This window comes from Musa acuminata, chromosome BXJ1-1, assembly GCF_036884655.1.
Source record: "Musa acuminata AAA Group cultivar baxijiao chromosome BXJ1-1, Cavendish_Baxijiao_AAA, whole genome shotgun sequence".
NCBI lineage: Eukaryota > Viridiplantae > Streptophyta > Magnoliopsida > Zingiberales > Musaceae > Musa > Musa acuminata.
In genome coordinates, this window is record NC_088327.1 from 5428421 (window position 1) to 5453909 (window position 25489).

At 37.9% G+C, this 25489-nt stretch overlaps 2 protein-coding genes across 9 annotated transcripts; one reads left to right on the forward strand and one right to left on the reverse strand.

Moving 5' to 3' along the window:
- Window positions 1–1703: 1703 nt before the first annotated feature.
- Window positions 1704–14929, forward strand: LOC135624778 (uncharacterized). Of its 4 annotated transcripts, none has more exons than XM_065128754.1 (8): window positions 1704–2029; window positions 4491–7156; window positions 7249–7370; window positions 7828–9987; window positions 10105–10153; window positions 10236–10483; window positions 10702–10809; window positions 14308–14929. In XM_065128754.1, exons 2-8 carry the CDS (start codon window positions 4907–4909, stop codon window positions 14534–14536), a joined length of 5166 nt encoding a protein of 1721 aa, XP_064984826.1. In that variant the 5' UTR covers window positions 1704–2029; window positions 4491–4906; the 3' UTR covers window positions 14537–14929. The 4 variants fall into 4 exon arrangements, with proteins under 4 accessions (XP_064984826.1, XP_064984915.1, XP_064984975.1 ...); XM_065128843.1 differs by having other exon boundaries at window positions 4757–7156; XM_065128903.1 differs by having other exon boundaries at window positions 4913–7156.
- Window positions 14930–16401: 1472 nt separating this feature from the next.
- LOC135585803 (alpha/beta hydrolase domain-containing protein VTE7-like) lies at window positions 16402–25253 on the reverse strand. 5 transcript variants are annotated; one of them, XM_065129238.1, is made up of 11 exons: window positions 25009–25253; window positions 23688–23782; window positions 23153–23250; window positions 22948–22997; window positions 22340–22435; window positions 19377–19466; window positions 19102–19194; window positions 17861–17956; window positions 16982–17047; window positions 16752–16853; window positions 16402–16615 (listed from the first exon to the last, which is right to left on the reverse strand). In XM_065129238.1, exons 1-10 carry the CDS (start codon window positions 25171–25173, stop codon window positions 16770–16772), a joined length of 933 nt encoding a protein of 310 aa, XP_064985310.1. In that variant the 5' UTR covers window positions 25174–25253; the 3' UTR covers window positions 16402–16615; window positions 16752–16769. The 5 variants fall into 5 exon arrangements, with proteins under 5 accessions (XP_064985310.1, XP_064985189.1, XP_064985254.1 ...); XM_065129117.1 differs by having other exon boundaries at window positions 16752–16892; XM_065129182.1 differs by lacking the exon at window positions 16402–16615 and having other exon boundaries at window positions 16632–16853.
- Between the last annotated feature and the right edge of the window lie 236 nt (window positions 25254–25489).

Genomic DNA, 25489 nt, shown 5'->3' on the forward strand with positions numbered 1-25489 from the left:
TCAACTCAGTATGTTATATATATAATTAATGATCATGACAAAAACCATCAGTCTATGTTTAAGAGCCAGTAATTAACTGAAGGGAAGCATATTAACTCCAATTTCTTGTAAGTAGGAACAAGCTAAGGAATAATCTAATAAAATATATTTCAAGGAATGCTCCCCATGTGAGAGACATGATAATGATTGTCATAACAGTACAAAATGCTAGTTAATTAATCCAAAGTTGATAATCTTTTCAATAAAAACTTCCACAACATTTTTATTTTGATGTCAATCTTAAGACCCACACCACCTTTGAAACCCTCTAATCTAAAGTCATATTTGATTGTCTTTCTTGTAGGTAATGATAGGTAAACTAGAGGTGGCCTTTACTAAGAGGGTGGGAATATACTAATAAATAATTTGATCTATGAGAGTAGGGTGAATGAAACTTCTGTCATTTCAAGCTAATAAGTTCTAAAATAATTTCAAAGATTTTTATTTTTATTTTTATTTACATTAATTAACATAAGTTGGATATCTATTAAAAAGAAATATTATCTATCAATATATTCTCTCAATCTCACAAGTATTCTAAACATTTCTAAGGCCATAAGCCTTTTTCTAGATTAAAAGCAGCAGGGATGATGAACATCATATTTAGCATTTAGAAGATGTTTTTATCTTTCTTGAGTAGTGGAAAAAAAAATTTAGCATACAATATTTTTTTTTTTAATAGTGAAAAGGTCTTAAAAGGTTAATACCTTCAAAATATTTAGGACTAACTAATTATCTTGTCCCAATATATAAGTTTAAATGTATTATAGGATGAATTATAATAAAAAAATAATACATTAAGGGGAGAGAAGGCTATCTTAATGAATTCGCCTATGAGTGTTAAACTATTTAGTGGATAAATCATTATAAACACTATAAGAAAATAAAAGAAAAAGTAATATAAATCTTAATCCAACTCAAAAACTTGGAACTTCAAAATATAATTTTAACAAGAGTAGTAACCAAGAGAATTTATCATATGCATTCTCAAGATTCAACTAAATATTAAATTATATACGCGTGTTGTCTATTTGTCTAAGATTAAAAGTAAACTATTTTTTATTAATGATAGAAGAAGATTTCTAACATGATTTAAAAGGAATTCAACAAGAAATTTATAAATAATATTATACAAAACAATATGGTGATTGATAATTGTAGCGGAAAAATTCAATTTGAAAGTATAAACATGTTTGATAAATTTTTTAAGGATCCCTAATAAACATATTTTATAGTTTTTAAAACTTTATGGTTCTCAAACAAAAAAATCTCATTTCTTTTTGGTCATTTTCTCTGAAAAGAGATTGACATTCTACATTTTTTTTCCTCCAATCTACACTACTTTGATTTTGTCTCGTGTCCTAAGGTGTGATCTGATGCGCCAAATACGTGGGAGTCAAAACCCCGGCCCCCATTTCCCGCCAATTTCTTGATGAGGATGCCCATCGGACGCTTCAGATCCGCACACAGTGAAGAACTGGGAAACGAACGGATGAGAACGGTCGTAATCGACTGCTATAGTATAACACGTTTAAACGAAAAAAGGCCCGTCTCCGGCTCGGTTCCGGAGCGCCATCCAAAGCACTGCTTCGGTTCCGAGCGAGGTGCTTCCTTCCCCTGACCCGTCGTCGAAGTTTTCGTAACACACGCCTCTTTCTCTCTCACTTTATCTTTTTCCCCCAAAAAAACCCCCTTTTCTCGCAGACAGAACGAGAGAGAGAGAGAGAGAGAGAGAGAGAGAGAGAGAGATCCATTAGGGTGATCGTGCCCTCATTTCTCGCAGAACCCTAACCCTAAGCACCGATTCTGAGCGCGGAGGAACCCTAACTCCATTTCCGGGACGATCGAGTCCATTACCATTTCCGTCCGCGACCTGCGTCAATTCGCTGAGCCGAAGCGCCCGGGAGAGATCCCCGAGTTTTGCGCCCACTGGTCGGTTTTCTACCCCTCCCGGACCCATCCGTTCGTCGATCCGGTGCCCTGCGCTGCGGTAGGTTCTGGATTCTCTTCTTCTCCTTTGTCTTCTGCGTTTTGCTGGGCTGGTTGGTTCTTGATTTACCGGTCGAGACCCGGAATTGTGTGGGCTACTTGCCGATTCGAAGAGGAATGTCGCGGAGAGCTCCTAGATTTGGTGGGTCTCGTCTTACTAGGTGTCGGGACTGGGTTTGGGGCGCGGGGAGTTGGGTGGCTGCGGAGTAGCAGTTCCATACTTTTCTGGTTGTCTGCATCTTATGGTGTGTTTTGGGTTGAGTCAGAGGCCTTCGAGTCATCGTTAGGATTCCAGATTTAGTACGATTTAGGTCTTTGTTCTCTTTAACTTTATCTTGGACTATTTTGCCTGAGAACTGATGATTAAGAGCATGTTTGTGCTCATTTGAGCGCAAACTTGGGTGTAATTTCTGAAATGGAGATTTGAAATTGGGGGCTTGACTTGCCTTTTTTTCCCTTGTTTTCTCTAAAGATGTAGCTAAGCTGTTATTTGAGCACAGCCTATTGCTGATAAAGGTATTTTTCGTTAGGGGATGAATGGAGGTCATCTTATTGGATATGTGCAACAATAGGTGTGCCTACTACGGAATGGCTATGGATAAATTAATTTTTAGAACCAGAAACATCTTCAAGATAATTGATGCTTTGGATGAGGATAATATAGAAGCTCTTTGATTTTTCTTCAAATGTACTCTTTTAAACATACAACTCATATCATCTGCTGCTTCTTTGTCTCTATCTTTCTCTGTCATGCCTTTCTTAGTTCCATAGTTTAATGCGTGTTCTATGTTTACTTATTTGCTATCTTCTTTTTTTGTTCTTTTGTTCATGGATGAAGTTGGGACACATTACCTAGGTCATTTGAAATCAGTATAGATTTCAGAGAATAAATCCTTGATTCAAGGGTTGGGGCACCTGAAGTACTCCAGAAACTCAATATTTAAGTTGCCTGAGAATTGAGAAGTGTGTATACTGTAAGATTTCTTGGTTTGTTTTTCACATACTATAAGATGAAATCTTCCTTCATCAAGGCCTCAAATCCCAGCTTCCCTCCCCCGTTCCTGTCTAAAAGGTTCCATAATATCTTGTAGAATTTTGATCTGCTTTCCATCCTCCCAGGCATTCTCTTTGAGGCCTCAGAATTTGTTACTTTCTTAGATTTCTTGTAGTTTTCTTGGGGTATTTTCTGTGTGATACCAGGTTAAATACATCCATGAAGCATGTTTTCTTCTCCTGAAGGAACTCTCTTGTGATCATGCACCTATGCTGGTGCAACAGTTATATGTGATTGCTGCATTTAATCCATCAACCACTTTTGTTTCTTTTTATTGCTAGTGTTATCTGAGTTACTGTTTTCCAGTTTGAGATATGGTGAAATATACATCTTGCTCAGTATGATTAGGTCAATGCCAAGTGGAAATCTAAGTTCATTTATTTCCAGTATGGTAGGATGTGAATCCACCTCTACAGGGAGTTTTGTCCACAGAAACAAGGGAGTTAAGAACAGATGTGAGTAATGTACACCTTTCAATCGTGAACCAAAAGAACTGGCAGTTGAAACTAACTTTTCATCTTTGAATGAACTGTTAATGCATAGTTAATTACTTCTCTGGATGTTTTATAATTTGGGAGGCAGCAACAAGCAAAATAAAAATTCTTAAAAGAATACTTTTGGTCAGAAGAGTGATCAAAGATGCTTTAATTAGTCTGTTAGGAAGCTATATGTTTTCCTTCCCCAAAATGGTTGGCAATCATGATTCTATTTGGATGGAATAAAATAAATTATATTCTTTGTTCATTGATTATGATCACAAGAAAGAACATGACTTTAGTTCTTATCATTTACCAATTTAACTTGATTTAAGTGCATAACTAGATATATTATAAGAGTGGCATGCATTTTGGCTTACTGTTTGGCATTTTTTTGTAGCTTATTATTATATGTTGGTCCTTTTGTTTCCTGAGTCATGCTTCTATATGTATCAGTTTATTTTACAGAGTGTTTACTTTTATACAAGGAAACTCATCATGATATGTGGAAATTTCTTTCCATTTCTGAGGAGATTGTGTCTACAGAATATTAGAGAGATTATGTTATAAATTTAGGTGAGTGCAAACTGGATTTTATGCCACGAGTGGAGATTCTGGTAAGCTTCAGAATCTCCTTGAGGAGGCACACTCACACTATAGTTGTCACAAGAAGTTGGAAGTTGTCCATTAATGTAGAATATGCCGGGGTAGTTAAATGTCTACTTACAATTTTGTAAATCTCAATTCAGAAGAGTTTCCAGTGCTCGATTGTTAGGTGCATATCTGTTGGTTCTTATCTTGAATCTGCCTTCCAAAGGACACATTTTAACAGCCCCAGAAAAGAATTTAGACAGGAAGACAGCCATCTATTTTCAAATTACTGTTAAAATTTTGATCTAACACTAATTCGATATATTTTTATATTCTTATAGGAAATCATGGAAATCAATGGAAAAGGAAGTTGACATGGTGCCTGATAACAATATAAGTTGTTTACTCATTAGGAAGTTTGATTCCCATGCTCGATATGGTTTGTTTCTAGGATTTTTGTCTAGAGATCTGAGAAAAGAAAGTGGATGTTCATCCTCAAAATTGCAATTTGACATTAAGCTCAATTATCTTATAAGCTTTGCTTGGAGTTGTTTTGAAACAAACATTCATTTTGTGTATTCTTACTGGCTATTAAAATATTCAAAAGGACTGTCCGCGCATACAGATTTTTCAGAAGCAAGAAGTTGTTGGATTTCTGTTAATATTGGACTTCTTTTGGTAGTTAATCTCTGTTTATTATGAATTATCTTCCTTGAGCGATGCTTCCTTGTCCACGAAAATACTTGGTGTGAACATTATGCAGTTGTGGCAACAGCAATTGATGTACAAGCAGCTCCAAGAGCTTCAGAGACAGCAACAACTTCAGCAACTAGATCATGGAGCACGACAGACAAGTCCTTTTAGCCAGTTGTCTTCTATGCCAAAACCTGCAACAGGAAATCAGTCACCTTCAACATTAAATGAAATACATGCCAATGGTGCATATAACTACATGTGGCCAAATAATTTTGTTGGAGGCATGCCCAATTTACCTAGTAACTCTCAAATGTTTACTGCTGACAACAACAACTCATTGCAGTCCCGGTGCTCTGCTTCCATGCACAATCTTGCAAATGGGTTTGCATTGAATGATCAAGGTGAAGCTATGCGAGCTAGGGGATTCAACTCAGAACAGATTAATCAGACTCTTCATGGCATTCCTGTTCCTGTCACCAGCTCTGTAAATCAATACTCTCTCTTCATGGGAACATCTAATAATTGCCTTGATTTGATAAATAGAGCAGATGCAACCAAGGTAGAAAAGGCATCATATTCATCTAGAACTTTTCAAACTGATCGGCGATTAGCTGCACAAGGTTGCTTACAGGATAATTCTTCGGCTACTTCACAGAAGTTTCAAGGAAAACATTTCTATGAAAATTCACCTGGACAAGTTTTAGGTCATGATGTACAAATGAACAGTCTGCAACATAATGTTCAGTTTCAGGAACATTATGGTAGGCAAGAACAAGATGATTCATCTGGTAACCTACAGGAAAAGACAATGTCACAAGTAGGAACTTCTGGCAGTGTTGCAAGTCTCGATCCTATAGAACGCGAGCTCTTGTTTGGCACTGATGACAACAACTCTGTATTTTCATTTGGTGGGTGTCTTATATCTGGCATGGGTGAAGATATGCATGGGCATTCACCAGAGAATGATAATTATGGTGTATTTCCTTCAATCCATAGTGGGAGCTGGAGTGCTCTTATGCAAGAAGCTGTACAAGCTTCTGGTAGTGACAAGGGGCTCCAGGAAGAGTGGGCTGGCTTGAGTGTTCAAAAATCAGAGCAACTGATGGTAAAGCCTCATATCACGACGAGTGACAACGGCAAGCGGCCACCTGCTTGGGATGATAGAAATCTTGAGATTGCATCATCTTTTCCTTTGTTTAGTGATGCTAATGCAACCCCAACCTACTCCACTGCCCCTAGTGATCGGCATCCTTTTAAGTCTGCTCATGAAGAGAACAATAAGGTTTTGACTGAGGCACCCAATGCATCTTTGGTATCATCCTCTAGAGGAGCCAGTAACACTGAGTTCCATCAGAATCAGAGTCAATCTCATGTAGCAGAAGGTTGTCTTCAAGCTCAAAAGCCTTCAACTAGTGGAGTGTGGGCTGGGCAGGCCATTGAACAGAATGATAAGAGGTTTGAGGATGTACGGTTTATTTCACAGGAGATAGGGTGTGGTTGGGGTAACCAACAAAACCTGCCCTTGTCTAATATTTCTATTCAGTCAGTTAGTAGACTAAATGGCTGGAACACAAATTATCCAGTAGCATTTAGAGAAGACATCACTTCAAATTATCATGAAACTGATGGCAATTTGTGCAAGACTAGTGATAATCATGCGAATCCAAATTCTGAATTGCAACCAGTCAAATCCTTCATCAGAAGTCCCAAGATGCAAGCTGAAAATTCCTTAGCTGGCAATTTTCATTCTGGTAGGGAACCTAACAACTTAAGATTGAATCAGGATGTGCAACAGCAGGTAATTAATACTCAGCAAACTGATTTAGAGAGACACTTTGCCCTTAACACATGTGTGAGTGCCGAAGGTGTTCAGGATGTTGAAAAAAACCAGAATCGACCAAGCAAAAGACCACAAACTTGGCAATCATCCTTAAGTATGTCCGTGAAAAGATTGGGTGAGAACCATGAGAATGTAAGGGACAATGGAAGAGTGGATGTAGGTGAAGGTTATGTTGGAAATACAGCAAAAGAGAAGTCTTTGTCGACTGCTAATGACCAATATCCTTTTGTGATTGGAGGCCAAAAGTCCTCAATTCAGTCTGGCCAACATATTGTAGAGTCTAAAATGTTACGGAATTCATTGGGAAGTTTGAGGACTGTGGACCCTTCTCTCCCATCTGATAACCCATTAAGCGTAAAGGGCCTGTCCAACTCATTTTTCCAGGGATCAAGTAGTGGGGAGCAAAAGTTTGTTGGGAAGACACAATTTGCTGGTAACATTGTTATGAACAGTCCTGCAATTGTGTCCAAGGTAAATATAGTTATTCTTGGAATCATTTGATTTTATGCCTACTCATTAATCTGTCTTTAGATGCTTCATGTGGAAACTTCTTTATTCTACAGAGGACTGCAGTGGGATCCGAGGAACTGCAGTCTAGAAATACTATGCCTGTTTGTGCCTCTCACAGTTCTTTTGGTGAGTCAACTGCTCAATGTTCCCAGACTGAAACGAATTCTCAAGCAAGGTACATCTTAGTTTGGTTATCTATTTAGCTCCATAGCTTTATCATGAGTTTTCTCTGTAAGGAATTGCGTGCCATGGCACTTCATATGCTTTACCACGTAGTGCTGGGACAGCTGGTAGGGACTGCCCGTGCTTTCTTCTATGACTTAAACATTGCTTGTATGACATTTAGGACTAACAAAAGATCAGTTACCTATCCCTTAAATTACCTTTTGATGGATCAATCAGCAAACCTAGTGTTGAACCTCAAGTTTGAATGTCCAAACTTCACTGCATGCCATTTTACCCAACTTGGTTAAATTTTTTTCTCTATGCCATTGTATGGTAGTTACCAACTCTATTAAGATAGCCATCTTGCTATTACCATGCTTGATGGCCAAAAAGATTTCTCTTTTTGCCGTTGTTGAGCATATGCATTTGGATACTTCTAATGCTTGAATCTATATAATTTGTTGCAGCTATAATATGCTTGAGCTTTTTCAGAAGTTTGATCAGTCAAGGAACGGGAATTATATAAATGCAACTGATCTACCTGCACAAGCTGCTGCTGATATTTCTGTTACTCAACTTCAGTTGGAACGGTGTTCTAACTTGAGAGGTTTTGGATTGCAATTGTCTCCACCATCTCAACCACTACCAAACTATGCACCAATCTCTAAGACGGACATTAATAATATTAACAATAGGCAATTGGACAAAGAGGCAGGATATCAGGATCAGCCATGCTCTAATTCTCTGTCTTCTGTTCGACCTGTTCCACCCCTTGATGAATCATCTAGAAGAGAAAATTGGGATAAGATGTCCAGCTTATCTGGACAGAGACAAAAGGAACACCCAGAAGCAAGTAAGCATTTTATTTTCTCATCACCAGCTGCTTCTGAATCTACTTTAGCTGTAAATCAGCTACAGGAACACCATCATCAGCTTCAACAACACGGTTCTAGTGCAAAAGATCACCTAGTGCGGCAACAGCAGCAAGGGCAGCAACAAAACATCTCTGACACAATTGCTCATGAAGAATTGGATCAATCTGTCAAGGTTTCTTTTGGCAACCAAACTAACATAAGTGCATTTGTTAAAAATGCTTCACTTGTGACGCAACCATGTGACTCTCATGATGGTGTTGTACCCGGCCAATCTATTCAAACATCATTGCCTCCTGCTGGTAGATTTCCAACTTCAGGTGTTGCTTCATTTGCTGAAACTCATGTACCTGTTGGTTCACAAATTTCTTCTGGAGGGACAGATCATACAAAGTCGCTATTTGCAGGCTGCTCTAAAATTTCAAGTTCTGGCCAACAGTTACCTGTTATGCAAACAAAGTCAGCTTCACAATCTTCCATATCTGGTATGTCTCAGCAAGTTGCCTTCTCAAAGATGTTGCACAATGTCTGGGCAAATGTATCAGCTCAACAGCATCAAGCTGGTATCAGTCCTCAGAATCTCACTCCAAACATACTTCAGTCCATAATAAACAATGCTAGAGATACAAGTTTTCAGGGCATGCCAAAGCCAGGTGATCAAGTACACAAGGAAGGAAGTGCAACTCCTGATGTTGGTACGAGTTCTGCTAAGTCACGAGATGAAGGTAATCCAGTTCAGGTCAAATCCTTGAATCTGATATACACTGAAAAAACGGGTGATGCTTATAAGTCAACAAGTGCATTCCATGGAGAAAAAGCAGTTTTAAGACCACCCTTAGATGGAGGCCCTAGTGTGCCGATTTCATCTTTGGTCCATCTGCATCAGCAGGATATTAACAAGGCAACAAATGGACAGGCTCCAGCTCTTAGCTCTTCAGTATTATGTCCTCCCTTAACAAGCAATATCTCTTCTAGCTGTGATATTGGTATATCTGGATGCACGTCACAGCCTTCAGATGTTCAACAAAACTATTCACTACTTTGTCAAGTACAATCCATGAAGGCTTCCGATTCTGATGTAAATAAGATGACAGGAAAGGTATCAAAAGCAGTTGGTTCTAATGCTTCTCAGATGAAACTCAATGTAGATAAGAGGTTTGATCTTTGGCAGAGTACAGTCTCCAGAACACCTACAGATGGCAAAGCTGGTGCAACTTCTCAGATTTCAATTCCGCCAGATCCCAAAATGCTGAGCTTTGCTTCAAATGACAGTGAAGAAAGAATTCCAAGCCCATCAACAACTGGATGGCATGATGTCCAAACTCACACTTGTCCTGTCAGTGCAAGTTCCATGATGAATATAATGGGAGTTAGTGAGCGCACCCAGCTTAGTCCTCAAATGGCTCCTTCCTGGTTTGATCATCCTGAAACCTGCCAAAAGGGCTCGGTGATGGCTGTTTATGATGCCCAGAGAAGTGAAAAAGCTGCTATTCAGCAAAATTTTTTTCAGAAAATTCCTGCAAGGATGGATAATTCCCATGTAGTGGAACAAAGATTTGACAGCAGCCACTTTGATAGCTATGGGCAAGGTGCATTAGCCACCAAGATGGCTCTCAGTGAATCATCTCCCTCAGTGCTGCCTCCTGATGTCACCATGGATCATGATATAAATGTAAGATTAAAGAAGCGGAAAACCACTACAGATCTGTCATGGCATAAGATAGTCACAGAACCACAAAGGTTGCTGAGCATCAGGTTGTCGTTCTTAATGGACTTTTGCTCACTTAGTGGTTCCATTGTTATTTTGTTATTTTGAAAACACAATTTCTGTATGGATTGGTCTGATAAACTTGTTTTTTTATTTTTTTTCAGTATGGCAGAGTTGGACTGGGCTCATACTTCAAATAGATTGGTTGAGAAGGTTTGTTCATTTGCCCAATTTGCCTGGTATGAATTTCAGAACTTAATGATGAATGTAACTAGCCTTATTTTTCTATTAATAGGTGGATGATGAATCTGAAATTATGGAGGATGGCCCATTGGCGCCCCAGTCACGGCGAAGGCTAATCCTGACAACTCAGCTGATGCATCAACTTATTCCAGCAGCACCAGCTGTGCTGTTTAAAGGAGATGCAACTTCTGCTTATGAAAGTGTGATATTCTCTGTTGCCAAATCGGCACTTTCTGACGCATGCAACCTAATCTCTTCCTCAGAAAGCAATTTGCATGTGCTGTTGGGAAAGGAAAATATGTAAGGATTGCCCTTGAATTTCTTCAAGAAAATTATGTTTCATTAAATATCAGATTTTTTCTCTTTAGCTTTTAAGTAGAGGATGCTACTTTTCTGCCTTTTACGGGTGGGAAATATCATGCGGGTGCATACTGTTCCCTACAATTAAATTGTTTCTTACAATAAAATCTTCAATAGTATCCTCTAAATCAAATATCTTTTCCACCTTAACACTATAGGATTTCTGGAGAGCTTAAGATTTCCAAGAAGGTGGAGGATGATACTTTTTCAAAACTCATGGAAGATTTTGTTGGTAGATCTAAGAAACTTGAATCTGAATTCTCAAGGTATGAGCAGTATTTGGTTATTTTCCGTGGAGGATCTTTCTTTTGCCTTTACCCTTGTTTGACTCATTCTTTATTGATTGATTTCACTCTGCACGAAGTGCTAACGATGTGATATTCAACAGGGATGTGTCGATTGTTGAGGTCACAATATATATATTTATTACATGCTTGTGATCCTTTTTGAATTTATTACCATCCTAGCCCTCGACACATTCAGATGCATGACTTTGTTTAAAGGTACTATTGGGGGCCATGGCTGTTTAAAGGTTTTAACTCTTTTATATTCCATATATCCGGATAAAAATTACCATTGAAAGCAGGTGTACATTTCTGTGAATTTTTTCCCTGAATCAGCCTTTAAAAAAAAAATAATTTCCACACTAGCCTCAGACAAATATTTTTACAACTGGCTTCCTTGGTGTCCTTTTTTCTTCACACTGTAAGCTAGTTACAAATGGCTACACAAATACATTTGGTTGGAAGATAGTATCTGCTGAGATCAAAACTTGAAAGTTAAAGAACATAAAACTTAGGGAGGTTGGATATATAATTGTCTTGAGGGTCTAATCAGTGATTGAAAGAGGCGCTCGGACGCTCGCCTAGGCGCTCGGGCGAGGCGAGACGAGGCCCGAGCGCCTCGCTAATGTCCCAGGCGGCGCGCTTCAAACAGGCGCCGCCTGGGCGCTCGCCCGAGCCCAGGCGCTGGGCGCTTCGGGCGAGCGCCTGGGTAAACCAAGGCGACCGAACCAGGATTTTAGGTCTGGTTCGGTCCCGGTTCGGTTATTAGTTGGTTCAATCGAACCAACTAAACCGATATAACCCTTACCCAACCCTAACCCGCTGCCGCTGCCGCTCCCGATCTCGTTGCTCGTCGCTCCTGCTCCCGCTGCCGCTGCTCGTCGCTGTCGCTGCTTGCGCCTCCCACTGCTCGCGCCTCCCGCGAGCCCTCCGGTTGCTCGCGCCTCCCGCGAGCCCTCCCGCTGCTCGCGACTCCCGCGAGCCTTCCCTCTGCTCGCGACTCCCGCGAGCCCTCCCGTTGCTCGCGCCTCCCGCGAGCCTTCCCTCTGCTCGCGCCTCCCGCGAGCCCTCTCGCTGCTCGCGACTCCCGCGAGCCCTCCCGCTGCTCGCGCCTCCCGCGAGCCTTCCCTCTGCTCGCGACTCCCGCGAGCACTCCCGTTGCTCGCGCCTCCCGCGAGCCCTCCCGCTGCTCGCGCCTCCCGCTCCTTTTCCCTTTCCCACTGCCGTTGCCACCGCTCGCCGCTGCTTCCTTTCTCCGTCAGGCTCAGTATACTCTTAATATTAAGTTTATTTGCATTTTGAAATGATTAATTTTTATTAATAGATTAATAATATATTATTTTGATTTTAATATTATTAATTTTTATTTATTTGAAATTATTGTTAGGTTTTAACATAAATAGCAAGTGTAGAGAGCAACTCAATAGAGTCTCCAATGGTATCAAAAAAAGATCCTGCATGGAAGTATCTTAGATTTTCTTAATTTAATAGCATATTTTTATTTAAAATTTTAAATAATTATATTTATTAATTATATTATATATTTTTATATTTTAGCGCATCGCTTCGCTCGGGCGAGCGCCTAGCGCCTCGGGCGTTTTTGGACCTTGGCGCCTTTTGGCGCCTAGCGTTTTTTAAATCACTGAGTCTAATTAACAAATCAATTAAACTTAGAACCCATTATTAATCTCAGCAAAATTAGTTATTTTTTCATCCACAACCACAAGGTGATCTGTTTATTTTGGAGAATTGCTTGGCCTGCCTATATCACCATTAGCCAACTTTCCTCTTAAGAAATAATGACTTAAGATTTCCAGTATGCTAGTGCAGTTACTAGGATCTCCCAGTAGCACTAGTCATATAGCTTCCCTCGGATGGGCATTTTGCTACAAGTTTCTTCCATGAGCAGTATTCTACATTATTTAAATTGTCTTTAATATCTACATGGCATTTATCATTGAAGATATTCTACAGATAGCAGTTCATTAGTGAGGCTTTTGTGTGGAGATGTAACAAGGATCAATGAACTTTTCTGTGTACTACTCTAGCAGTTTATTAGGAAAAGACTGCTGCTGTCATTAGTGGTTCTTTTCTGTGCAACAGCTAACTTCAATAGCAGCTATCGCAGGCTACTCACCAATTGCCTCCAGCGGTGCTAGTTGTTTCTGCTATAAGCTGATCACAGAATCTTGAAGTTTGATATTCTTTTGGATGCCACATGTATGATCTGAAAGAAACTTGATGTAGCCGAATTTGAGAATATAAAGTGAATGTTCATTATTAAAACAGGCTGACACATATCTAGATTCAAATTCGAGACGGTGGACACATAATGAAGTCAAAATACCAGCACAGTAGATGAAGAGAATTTTCCTAGGCACATAAATTTAAGATGAGCAGGCTTCTTCCTCAACTCTACGTGCTGCAAATGTTGTTCCTTATGTCACATAAATTTAAGATGAGCAGGCTTCTTCCTCAACTCTAGGTGCTGCAAATGTTGTTCCTTGTGTAGTTTAGATGGATTATTGGTCTGTGTTGAAGTTCAGATATCCTTTTGGGTAGCCATTCCACGTCAGCAGTGACAATTGCGGACCCCTTGCCTGAATGAGCCTTTAATGGCTAGTACTCGCATTTTAAGAAAAATAACTTGATGGGATAGGTTGGTTTTATACCAATGGGATAACTGCCATGGGGGCTCACAGTTTCCTTAGGTATGGAACAGCCACCATCATTAGCAGTTATCTCATTAACTTTCTACATCTGATTATAAGAAAGCCAACTATAGCCTCAATCAGGAACTGCTATTACCACTAGTTGTTTTCCACACAAACCGCTAATGTCAATAGTGGTTTGTCTCAGTTATAACTGTTATAGTCAATAGTAGTTTGTGGCCCAGCATGGCAAGAAGGTCCAAGGAGGCATATTGGGAAAATATTTTAGTCATGATAATCAATGTATATTTTTCATTTACTCTATTATTCATTTTGAGAGACTGGTCATCAAATATTATGAACATTGCAAATTTGGGAAACCTTTATATTTCAACTTTCAGATTCTTGGAAGAGGAGACACTATTCTTTGTTAGTCTTTTTGGGTCTGAAAATTCTTTGCCCAAAGGTGAGGTTTTAGTGAGAAACAGGAGAGTTGTATGCTTGACACTGCACAATTGAATGTCCTTATGAAATGCTTAATGAAACTTAATGATTGTCTTCAGCTGTTAGAATGGTTGTTTTTATTGTATCTATTTGTCACAACTCTGCTAAATGCTTTCCCCAGCGTATTAGGTCGTGTAGCTTAGAATTTTGGCATTGCATTTAAATATTTCCTCTGCATTTTCTCCATTTAACATCGAAAAACTTGGATTGGTCAGATTGCCCTTTTAGATTTATTATTCCCTTGGAAGCTATCTTAATAGTAAAAAATTTCCTAGCCATATCATGTACTTGATCTTTCTATTTTCATTTGATTTATATATTTCAGGTTGGAGAAGAGGGCCTCGATATTAGATGTACGACTGGAGTGCCAGGAACTGGAGAATTTCTCCATCGTCAATCAGTTAGGCAAGTTTCATGGTCGGACTCGTGCAGATGGCACTGAGGTTTCTTCCACTTCTCAAACAGCCCATCGCAAACTCTTTCCACAGCGATACATAACCGCACTCCCAGCTACTGGAAATTTTCCTGAGGGGGTTCTCTGTCTCTCACTCTAGATCATTTATCGATTGATTTTTTTCCTTTTAAAATGCCTATGATCACCATCAACCTTGATGTTATTCAATGCCCCCCTAAAAAAAAAAAACAAAAAGAAAAGATAGAGAGAGAGAGAGAGAATACATCTTTCATGATAAGAAACATACTTGAACATGAATCAGAGGGGGCTATTCTGTCAATTGTAAGACAAAACAACCTCATGGGGTGCTGATCTTTGAAATGCGCACCCTTGGTGGTGGTTCCTTTCTTTCAATCTGAAGTATATAGGCCTTTGTATATCAATTAAGATCTAGAAGGTTAGGCGCTTGCATCATTTTTTTTCTAACAAATGGAGAGTATTATTAGCATGGTTACATATGTTTTAACTCGAGTAATAAGCTTCTTTTTCCCCACCAACAACATCATCACCACTGGCCTTGGCAGGTAAAGCCTCAGTTGAGCCTGTAATTTCTCATACTAAGTTCCTAGTGGTTAGGACAAACAATGTACTTGAATGGAATGATGAGCATTTTAAATGAAGTGTATGTATGTTCGCTCAAAATTTATGTTGTGCAACAATTTGTAGACTGAATCAAGCAACTCTGCCTTGGTGGTAACTCTTAATGGCAATGAGTGGGGCTCCGCTATTGTAGACTGAATCAAGCAATTCTGCCTTGAGCCTAATTAGCAACCTATGTTCTCAAATCCAACTGAGTTGGGTTCCTACTTCTTTAACTGAACATATTTTAAATCCGATCAGTATCTTAATTTGACTAAAAAGAGTCGATTTCTATTCGTACTGGTTTCAAATCCGATTAAAAGATGTCGTAATCCGGTTGGTGTAGACTTATATAGTTAGCTTTTGCATTGATCTATCCTGTATCAAAAGCCATTGGAACTAACATAAGGTCACAAAAGGGCTAACTACATATTGCCGTGTTATAGTTAGATCTCTTTTGTTATAGTTAGATCTCTTTAGCCTCTGATTTTTAGATTTTAAAAAATTACATTAAAAAATTTATAATTATAAAAATAAAACATCTAGTTTTATTTATCCTGACGTCTTCAGTTTTGTTGACGAAAGCATAAAAATGATGAAAAAAAATTTTAATATCTTAATTATATTTTCAATGGTGGTAGATGATAACATCGTTGAAGACTACGAGTGACTATTGTAAATGAGGGAGAATGACGATAAAAGATGAGATAAAAGGAGATGAGGAAGAAAACGACATAGATGTTAATGCTTTGCATCTACATTAGCATCACTGCATCTACATTAGCATCACTTGGTAACTGGGTCAACGTCCACGCAAATGCAAAGGAACGAAAGAGTCACTCAGTATTTACATCAATGCCAACACAAATGCAAAACGACATCATCCTTCCTAACATAATTATCGACGTCGATATAAATGCAGAGCGATGTTACTCAATATCTACATCTACGTCAATGCCAATGCAAATGCCGAGCAACACTTTCGTTACTATGCATCTACATTAACATTGACGTAATTACTGAGCAATGTTAATGCAAATGCAAAGCATCGACATTTGCATCGTCCTCTTCCTTTGCTTCACCTCTCACCATCACTCTCTCTTCTCATCCACAACAACTACTCATAACCCCCAATAAGACTATCATCCATCATTACCAAACACATAACTAAAACATTAAAATTATATTTTTACTCATTGTTTTCATATTTTCATCCATAAAATCGATAACGTTATAATAAATAATATTAAATATTTCACTTTCGAAATCTTAATATAAATTTTTAAAATCTAAAAATTGAGATACTAAAATGATCTAACTATATGGGATAATATGTAATTAGCCCATCACAAGAATAATCTTATTTCTAAAATAAGAAGTGCTATGTAAAAAAGATCACTCTTAAAGAAAAAAAACTAAAGGTTTATTTTTTGAAGAATTTATCAATCTTTATGTATCTTTGATGAGCACACTGAGATTGGTCTCACCAGATAATGTGCCGGTGAAGGGCCACATCATTTGCTCCCGCTACAGTCACATACCATGTGATGTTTGGCAGTAATTGACGGCCAGCTACTAATCACACATGCTCCCCCTGCCCCTAACAACGGTAAATCTGCAGCTTTGACTCTCAGCGCTCATCATAAGACGCATCAAATGGAAATCATACATGGTTACATATATAGTGTGGTATCTGAGAACTAGTTGAGCATGGAAAACAAATTTTCTGGACTCACAATGATCTGGAAACTTTATCATTCATGTCGAATAAACTTCAGAATGTACTGGACCACCAACTCTGGCTTCTCTACATGAGGAATATGACCGCATCCTGGAATCTGAATTAAGGTAGAATCTGGCAGTTCATGATGCAATCTCTGCATGGTAATGTTTTTTCCAAAGTGAATGCAGTAATTTAATGCTCTGGAATGAACAATTTGTAGCAGGTGAATTCTAGAGAACATACCAGTGCTACTTTGCTGCTAACAATTTGATCGTCCTGTCCCCATATAATTAAAGTCTCTTGTTTTATCTGTAGAAATAATTTGCAAGAAAAGTCTGTAAAGACGTGAAACTGCAACCTACTGGCATACAGAATACCAATCAACAGTAGGCATCGACATGCATGGTAAATGTATTCTCAACTTCTCTGTGATAGCATAAATCTACTTCACCCTGCAAGTATGGTTTGCTAGAATGAAGCCACACATTTATTCACTGCACGAAAAATCATGACCAAACCTTCAACTGGGCCGAGCTGCTACAGAAGGCTGATTGGCAACAAATTGTTCCACAAAGATTATTGCATGTGGTTGCTCTACACATGATGCTCTGCATGTTTGTTGGTTCATTGGATCAATCATGCTTTTGAGGCTTGAGATCAAAATTGATGTGTCATCAATGCTTCTCATATGCCCAATCATCCAAGTTCAACAACTGAAACCTTCTTGTCGTATGAGTTTATACTATAACCAAAAGGTGGATCATTATATCTGCTACTAACTCTAGAATTGACCCCATAATGTTGAAAAAGACATGGACAAACAATAAAGTAACTTTCTAATAATCTAATGTCTACACAAGAAACTAAAAGAACTGCAGATTTCTGCTGATTCTTTTTTTCCATTTTCTAATCGCATTTATGTACTAGTGAAAGTTCAAGTTCAAGCACAAATGTGACTTGTCAAAAATCTCTGAAATTGCCTGTGATTTGCATTCTAATGGGTTACTATTGAAAGCAATGCAACTCATTGGCCAAAACAAACAAGAAAACGGAAAACCCTTAATGACAGAATGAACAAGTCAGAGCTGCAGGACATGGCTGACTAACCGAAATATCCCTCACCTGTTTTACATGATTTCGGACATCATAACCTCCACTAAGCATAAAATCAACAGTTGCATCCTCCCACCACGGTTGTAAGCAGTGCAATCGGCCCACCTAAAGTTACAAGTAATTGTTAGTATCAGTATAAAAGTCATACGATGTACTAAGGTTCGCAATACCGTATCATACCGGAGTTTCGACCTGGGCTCGGTACCGGTACGGTACGGTATACCGCTCGGTACACCCAAGTGTACCGAGCGATATATTCAGGCGTGCCGAGCACTGTAGCACTGTAGCAGTACTACAGTACTACAGTACTACTACAGTGCCGGACCGGTAACAGGCGGTCCGTGTGTCGGAAGCCTGTCGGACCGATACGTACCGCCCGTACCGGGCGGTACGGACCGGTACTGCAAACCATGCGATGTAGAACATGCTCAAGAATTTCATTGAACCATTCATTGAATATGCATATTAACTAACTACTGACTAACATTATTTATACTAGTTGCCTATGAAGGTGGATGCCACATTTCCTTTCTGAAATATGCCACTCCATATTTGACCATGACGAAGGTGAATATCAAACATAAACTCACTTTAGTGTGAGCAAAATATCATTGAGGGACAGTAAACATTGTCAAGAAGATGATGACCATAAAAATAACACCATGCACATTTGTGAGATCTTCCCAATATTTGGCATCTTGTTACTGCAATGAATATATATATCCATCTTCAATCAATCAGATTCACCACATTTTTATGGAGATATGGTATTAATGACTCACTTTTTTCTCATTTTGTTGCATGGTATGTAACAAGATGAGTAGGTAAAATTATTATGCAAAGGATGACCATACTGGAAAAGAAATGAAAGAAATGCTGAATCCTATGGCCCTATTCTAACATCAAGCTTGCATTTTTGCAAGCTCCCTTCCACCTCAAACTTCTAACTGAACAACACCTCAAAACATAATCTAAATATCAAATATGCTTCTTGTGAGAACTCCGTACCTTTGTGTGTGTGTGTGTGTTGTGTACAAAACATTAAACAGATATTAAGAAGGCACAAAAGAAATGTTGTCTGTATAGCCATCCACATGCACACATAAGCACCTATTTACGTATATCAATTATCAAGTGCAAAAAAAAAATCAAAATGCATATTTCTAACCAGCCATATGCACACATAAGAACCTATTTACATATATCAATTATCAAGTGCAGAAAAATAAATCAAAATGCTTATTTCTTACATTCATAGAGTCCCAGGATGACTGCAATGAGACTTTATTTAAGGCCAAGGAATTTACATAGAACCGCAGTGGGATGCTCTTCAATACGGAAACCTGCTAAGAAAGTGGATGTTTTTAATGAACTAATACAAGACACATTAACTCAATTAGATAATATGTAATGTTTAAACTGAATCACTCTGATGTAACAAATATTAAACAAACAGCATTCATAGACCAGTTAGGATTACCATATATCCAAATACATGAAATGTTTTACACAAAAAAATTCTCACCCCAGCATAAGCTACTATTCTAGGTAGTTTAGCTAGGTTCCCGGTGCCTTCTGCATAAACACTTGCGTCGATCATGACTAACTTACTAACCTGTAAGGGTTAAAAGTAGGAAAGTGTAAGAAGGTAGATGACAAAATTCGAGCTTAATTTAAAATCTCAAAAGGAAGAAGCTAATATATATTTTGGTTGGATACTACTGTCCTTATATTATTTATATTTATAAATAGGTCATCAGATTTACAATTAGGTCATTATAAACATTTCAAAACTGGTCCTTACACTACAAACAAGTCCTTACAAAATAAATAAAACTCCCACCGCCTCTTATCTCTGTCTTCATCCTTAAGGAACCTGAGAAGGCAGCAATTGGGGGAGAAGAGAGGAAAAGAGGAAGAAGAAGAAAAAGAAGGAAGAGGAGAAGAAGGATTTGGGCTAAGGGTTTGGCTTAATTTCTCATTGGGATCAAAATCTTTTAAAGGCAAGTGTCCTAACTCTTTCTTACAGTGATTATAATCTCTACTTTAATCTTGATTTTGGATAATTTAAATGATTATGGCCTTGCACCCGATACCTATCTTGTTTATATATAAAGCTTTGAATCTGAAATTTTCAAGATTTATGACCTATCTGTCTTGTTCTTGCTATAACTCTTTGTACCGAATTCTGATTTGGGCAAAACTTGCTTTATCTGAAAAGAGACTCGTAGATCTTTCTTTTTATACCTTGATTGAAAGATTCTGAGTTAGTTTGACTGCCTAAACTTCTATTTCGATTGACACTATGAATTCTGCAAAACAGAGACTGTAATTTCTGACCTTTCGATACTAAACTACTTATAACTCTCTGTTTGAAACTCTGATTAGTGCAAAACATGCTTCAATGAAAACTAGACTCGTAGATCTATTTTTCAGTACCTTGATTGAAAGATTTGAAGCATATCATTGATGTATGAAATATTTCGAAGCATATCAATGGCGTATGAAATATTTCGGAGCATATCAATTGCATATAAAATATTTCAGAGCATCTCAATGGCATGTAAAATATATTGGAGTATATCAATGGCATATGAAATATTTCGGGGCATATCGAAAGAACAAATAAGAAACATAAGCTTAAATGTCATATTTGACATTACATTCATTTCATTCTTATCCAAAACATACATAAAAACTCATAAGCAATGCTTTGGATATCATATCAAAATCACAGAGGGTGAAGTGAGATCATAACATAAAATGGTCCATCCATTTCTGGATGACCACCAAACATAAGTCTCTCACGTTTGGGAACTCCATCTACCCACGTTTGGATGAAGTCAAAGGGGGTCGACAGAGCATCGCGGGCTTTAAACATAAAATTCTTTCCCATTTCTTAAAAAGGTTCACATTATCCCATAAACACTATAGTACAAAAGGATATTGCAAGCAATAAAATAGACACATATCGGAAGCACATGCGAAACAACGAAAACATACATGTGCCTATATGAAACAATACGATACAAACATAAACTTTCGTATAATGCGTTCAAATATAAAAAAAAATTAAGGATAAGAGCATACAAGAGTTCAAAACAATCACATAAGGCTCAATCGAAGAAAGAATTCTAAATGAATTCAATTTCAAAGAGATAAAATAAGAATAGGCAAAATTGGCAAAAGTTCTGTCCTGACAGATTCTATGAGACATATTGCATAAATTATTTGAACAATCAATCATGCTCCAATTTATTCAAAAAAGTTATTATTTGAAAGATATATCAATCTACTTTCAAATGAAACAAGTTTTATATGAATTGGAGTTTCCAATAGAGAGTTACAAATAATTTAATAATGAAAAGTCAGAGAATATTATCTCTGTTTTGTAGAATCCATAGGGTTAATTCCAATAAGTGTTTGGGTAAGGATTTGTGCTCCAAATCTTTCAAGTAAGGTACTGAAAGATAGATTTATGAATCTAGTTTCCAAAGTATTGTGTTACAAACAATATAGTAACGAAAGGTCGGAGAGCAACATCTCTATTTTGCATAATCCATAGGATCGATTCAAATAGAAGTTTGGATAGGCATTTAAAATCCAAATCTTTCAATCAAGGTACTGAAAGATAGCTCTACGAGTCTAGTTTCCAACAAAGCATATTTTGCACTAATCAAAGTTTCCTACAGGGAGTTATAAGCAGTTTAGTATCGAAATGTCAGAAATTACGGTCTTTGTTTTGCAGAATTCACAATGTCATCGAAATAGAAGTTTGGGCAATTTAACTAACTCCGAATCTTTCAATCAAAGTATAGAAAAAAAGATTTACGACTCTATTTTCAGATAAAGCAAGTTTTGCCCAAATCAGAATTCAATACAAAGAGTTATAGCAAGAACAAGACAAATAGGTCATAAATCTTGAAAATTTCAGATTCAAAACTTTACATCTAAACAAGAGGGATATCATGTACTAGGTCAAAACCCTTCGAATTATTCAAAATTAAGATGAAAACAGAGATTAAGATTGCTGTAGGATAGGATTAGAACACTTGTCTTTGAAGAAATATATCCCAAATGAGAAGACTTGAGCCAAAACCCTAAGCCCCAACCCTTCCCCTTTTTCTTCTTCTTCTCCCTTTCTCCCTCTCTTCTCCACCGATTGTTGTCTTCTCAAGTTTCTTAAGGACGAAGGCAGAGATGTAGAGGCGGTGAAAAATATTTTGTTTTTTTTGTACATTTTGCAATTCAATCCTTATATTATTTATATTTACAAATAGGTCCTCAGATTTGCAATTAGGTCCTTGTAAACAATTCAAAATAGGTCTTTACACAAAAGGGAAAAAATTTTAGTTTGTGCATACAGAAGGCTAAATAATAATTTGTAGTTTGTGCATACAAAAGGCTAAATAATAATGAGGTCATGCTCTAATGATTCATAGACCAAAAGAGAAAGTGTATACAAATTAAGTGCCATGAATATTGTACCGCTTCTGGATGGTTGGCTATAAAGTCCATGGCAACAGAAGCACCAAGGCTAGGTCCGACTAACACCATGGGCCTTGCTATGTATTTCCTCCAAAGCTACAATAAAATAACGCAATGAAGTAGTGTCTTTTATCAGCAATAAGAAATGATGCATCAAATTGTTTCCTGTGACTCCACATGATAGTTTCAAGAATTTAAGTCTATTGATTCCAATAGCATTTTCAATCACTCCTAAGAGAAATATTCTTGTGCAGCATATACTCATTAAAAGACTTGAATCTCAGATACAAGCATATATTAGTTAATTGTAGATAACATAAAATCATAAGGATAAATATGCAGAAAGTAAAAAACATAATCAACCAAAAGGTGAACCCATCTAGGGATCAAATAGTTATGTGAGATAGAGAATGGGCAGCATCGGTCTCAAACTGGATCAGAAATTTGAAAATACTTCCTACTCTGTCCAAAATTAAAGATTTCTAACAGGCAATCCTTCAGAATCCTAGCGGCATGAAGATTGGCCATGTGTTCTAGTATGTGTGGACCTGTTTTCCTATAATGTAGGATAAAGTGCCAAAACAATCACGAATATAAAAACAAAGTACCTGGTATAGGTGCTCACGCTTGGCAGCCACATTACATGGTGGAAGCATTTCTGATACATGGCAATAGGTGAAATATATTGATATAGATAGGTATTATAAATCCACATGAAAGTTCCATATTGAATATTTAGGCCCATGCATCCCTTACTAGTTACATTCTTAACCCATTAAAATTATATGAATAAACTTAAAGAGAGATATGTACGTAAATCTGAAAATCCCCATCCAAGAATGTCCACAGCCCATGTATCAATTCCAGCACCCTCAAGCAATGGATATGAATACCTCCATTCTAGACAAGAGCTGTAGATGAGAACTCCAATAGTTTAGTAACCAATGCAATATGGCAAGTAATCTAACTACCAAAGGCTAAATGACAAAATCAGTACTGTATATTTCTTGTTTTTATATTTCTAAGCACAAATAGCTTCATTGTGATCATACAGATATATAAGAAAAGTATTCAAAAGAATTCCAAAAAAGATTAGTTGACCTCTGAAAGGAATTTAGACAGAGCACAGACCACAAACTGTTAAAGGAACAATATCCTCATGCCATTTCCTACATATCCTACATCGTCTAATATATGCTAAACTTGCATGTCATATTTATTAACTTCAAGCCTTTTCCTGTCAGTGCAGCCAGTTATAGACTGTGAGATAAAACCAAGTAGGGACCTAGAAAGATTTGGTATCCTTTTACTCCAGCAATAACCAAGATGTGATAAAAAAAAAGTGTACCTGTCAAATCCATGTAGGAGAACAACTGGCTCTGTTCCCCGCTCTTGTAGTGGCTTAACGCAGCTACTCATAATGGAGCTTGTTGAGAAGCTGATCTGCAAGGCAACAACATTGTTTACAGAATTTCCAGTTTACTGTCTGCTAAGATTTACAAATATATGCATTTAACTCTCAGTTGTAGAGTTTTGACAGTTTATTCTCCCAGCCCAGATCAGACAGTACGTAAATAATTAAAAAAAACTCTTGATATGGTATTTATATGTAACAGCGCGTATAGCAATCTCTTGGCGTGTAATGGTCAGCCATTATATCAACGATAGTTTCTTAAACTATTAATACAAAATTGACAATCTAGAAGTGACATCATCCTGAATTGATGATGCATTCTCTGGTAGTTGTTAAGGAAACAGCAAATTAGGTATGATGCAACCAAATTACTGGACTCATGGCTTAATAACCAGATGATGGGAAGAGTGATATCATTTTGAATAAGTGGACTAAAATAATCAAAATACCTGGTAAGAATTGTGTCTTCTTATTCTTCCCAATATCTCTTCCAATACCCATTTTATGGGTTTTATAAACATAAACCCAATTGTCATCTTTCAATCTGCTGCAGTTACCGATCCAACATTCATAAGCAAACAACAAGAATCTCATTTGAGGATGGAAGATACCTTTGTGTCTCCTCATCTCTCCACGTGCCAAAAATTTGTGCTGAAAGCTAATTTGAGGGAGCTTCCTCATTTTTCAATGTTTAATACTTTAAGACTTTATCTCGCTCCCATAATGCCCAACCTCTTTTTGCATATGCAACAAAAAATCTATCACACACCTCTTTTTTTGTAATGATGGCCAAATGGGGTCCGGTGGGTAGTGAATTTGAGGGTACAAATTCGGAGGGGCTGGGGCCAAAATGATTAGGTTTGCTAGTGGTTCCTAGTAGAGCCTTTGGCAATTGCATGGCTATCCTCTCAATTGCAATCTCCTGATATAGCAATCTCATAATAATCTTGAGCACCAAATCGAGGTTTCTCTTATACAGATCATAAGTCGTCTTCAGATCTTCTTTTGCAGACCTAGTTCATCTTTACCTCCACTTCTGGACCGAGTTCCCAACGCCTACCGAAACCGTGTTACTAATCAAGCACCCAACGCGACTAATCAGAAGGACAGGAACCAAAGAGAATTACCCGCCCAAATTCTCCATGACGATGCCGGATCATCCATCCGAGCAACCAATTACAAAGGCATTGCATAACATGAAACCTACACACGAATCGGAACACGAGATTTATGGATGGGGGATTCGTTCGCCTACCTTCACAGGAAGCCGCTCGATCCTCTTGGCCATGTCCCGGGCGAAAGGGTCTCTAATCTTATCCACCTCCTTGGGAAGGAAGGAAGGGAAGCCATTCACCGAAACCCTAATGCTACCCCTCGGAATCGCGGCGCTCGTCGTCGACGTCACAAGAAGCGACGGCATTCCGAATAGCGGGAGAGAAGGGGGGAAGTACAGAAGAGAGCGGGAGATTGCCGCGTATCGTTCTATTATCTATTTATCTTATCAGCAGGACACTGTGCATACTACATGCAACCGTTCATATAAACATATCACACGCATAACTATGTATAAGATTATTTATCACCTTAATTGCCTTGACATCACACAGTAATATTTACTGTTATTAATAAAAGATGTAATTTAATCTATTATCCGTTTTCATATGAAGCAAATAGGTTAAGTAACTCAGGATATAATAATAAAGAAAAAGATGTGTAGATGGATCGATCCATCAAAT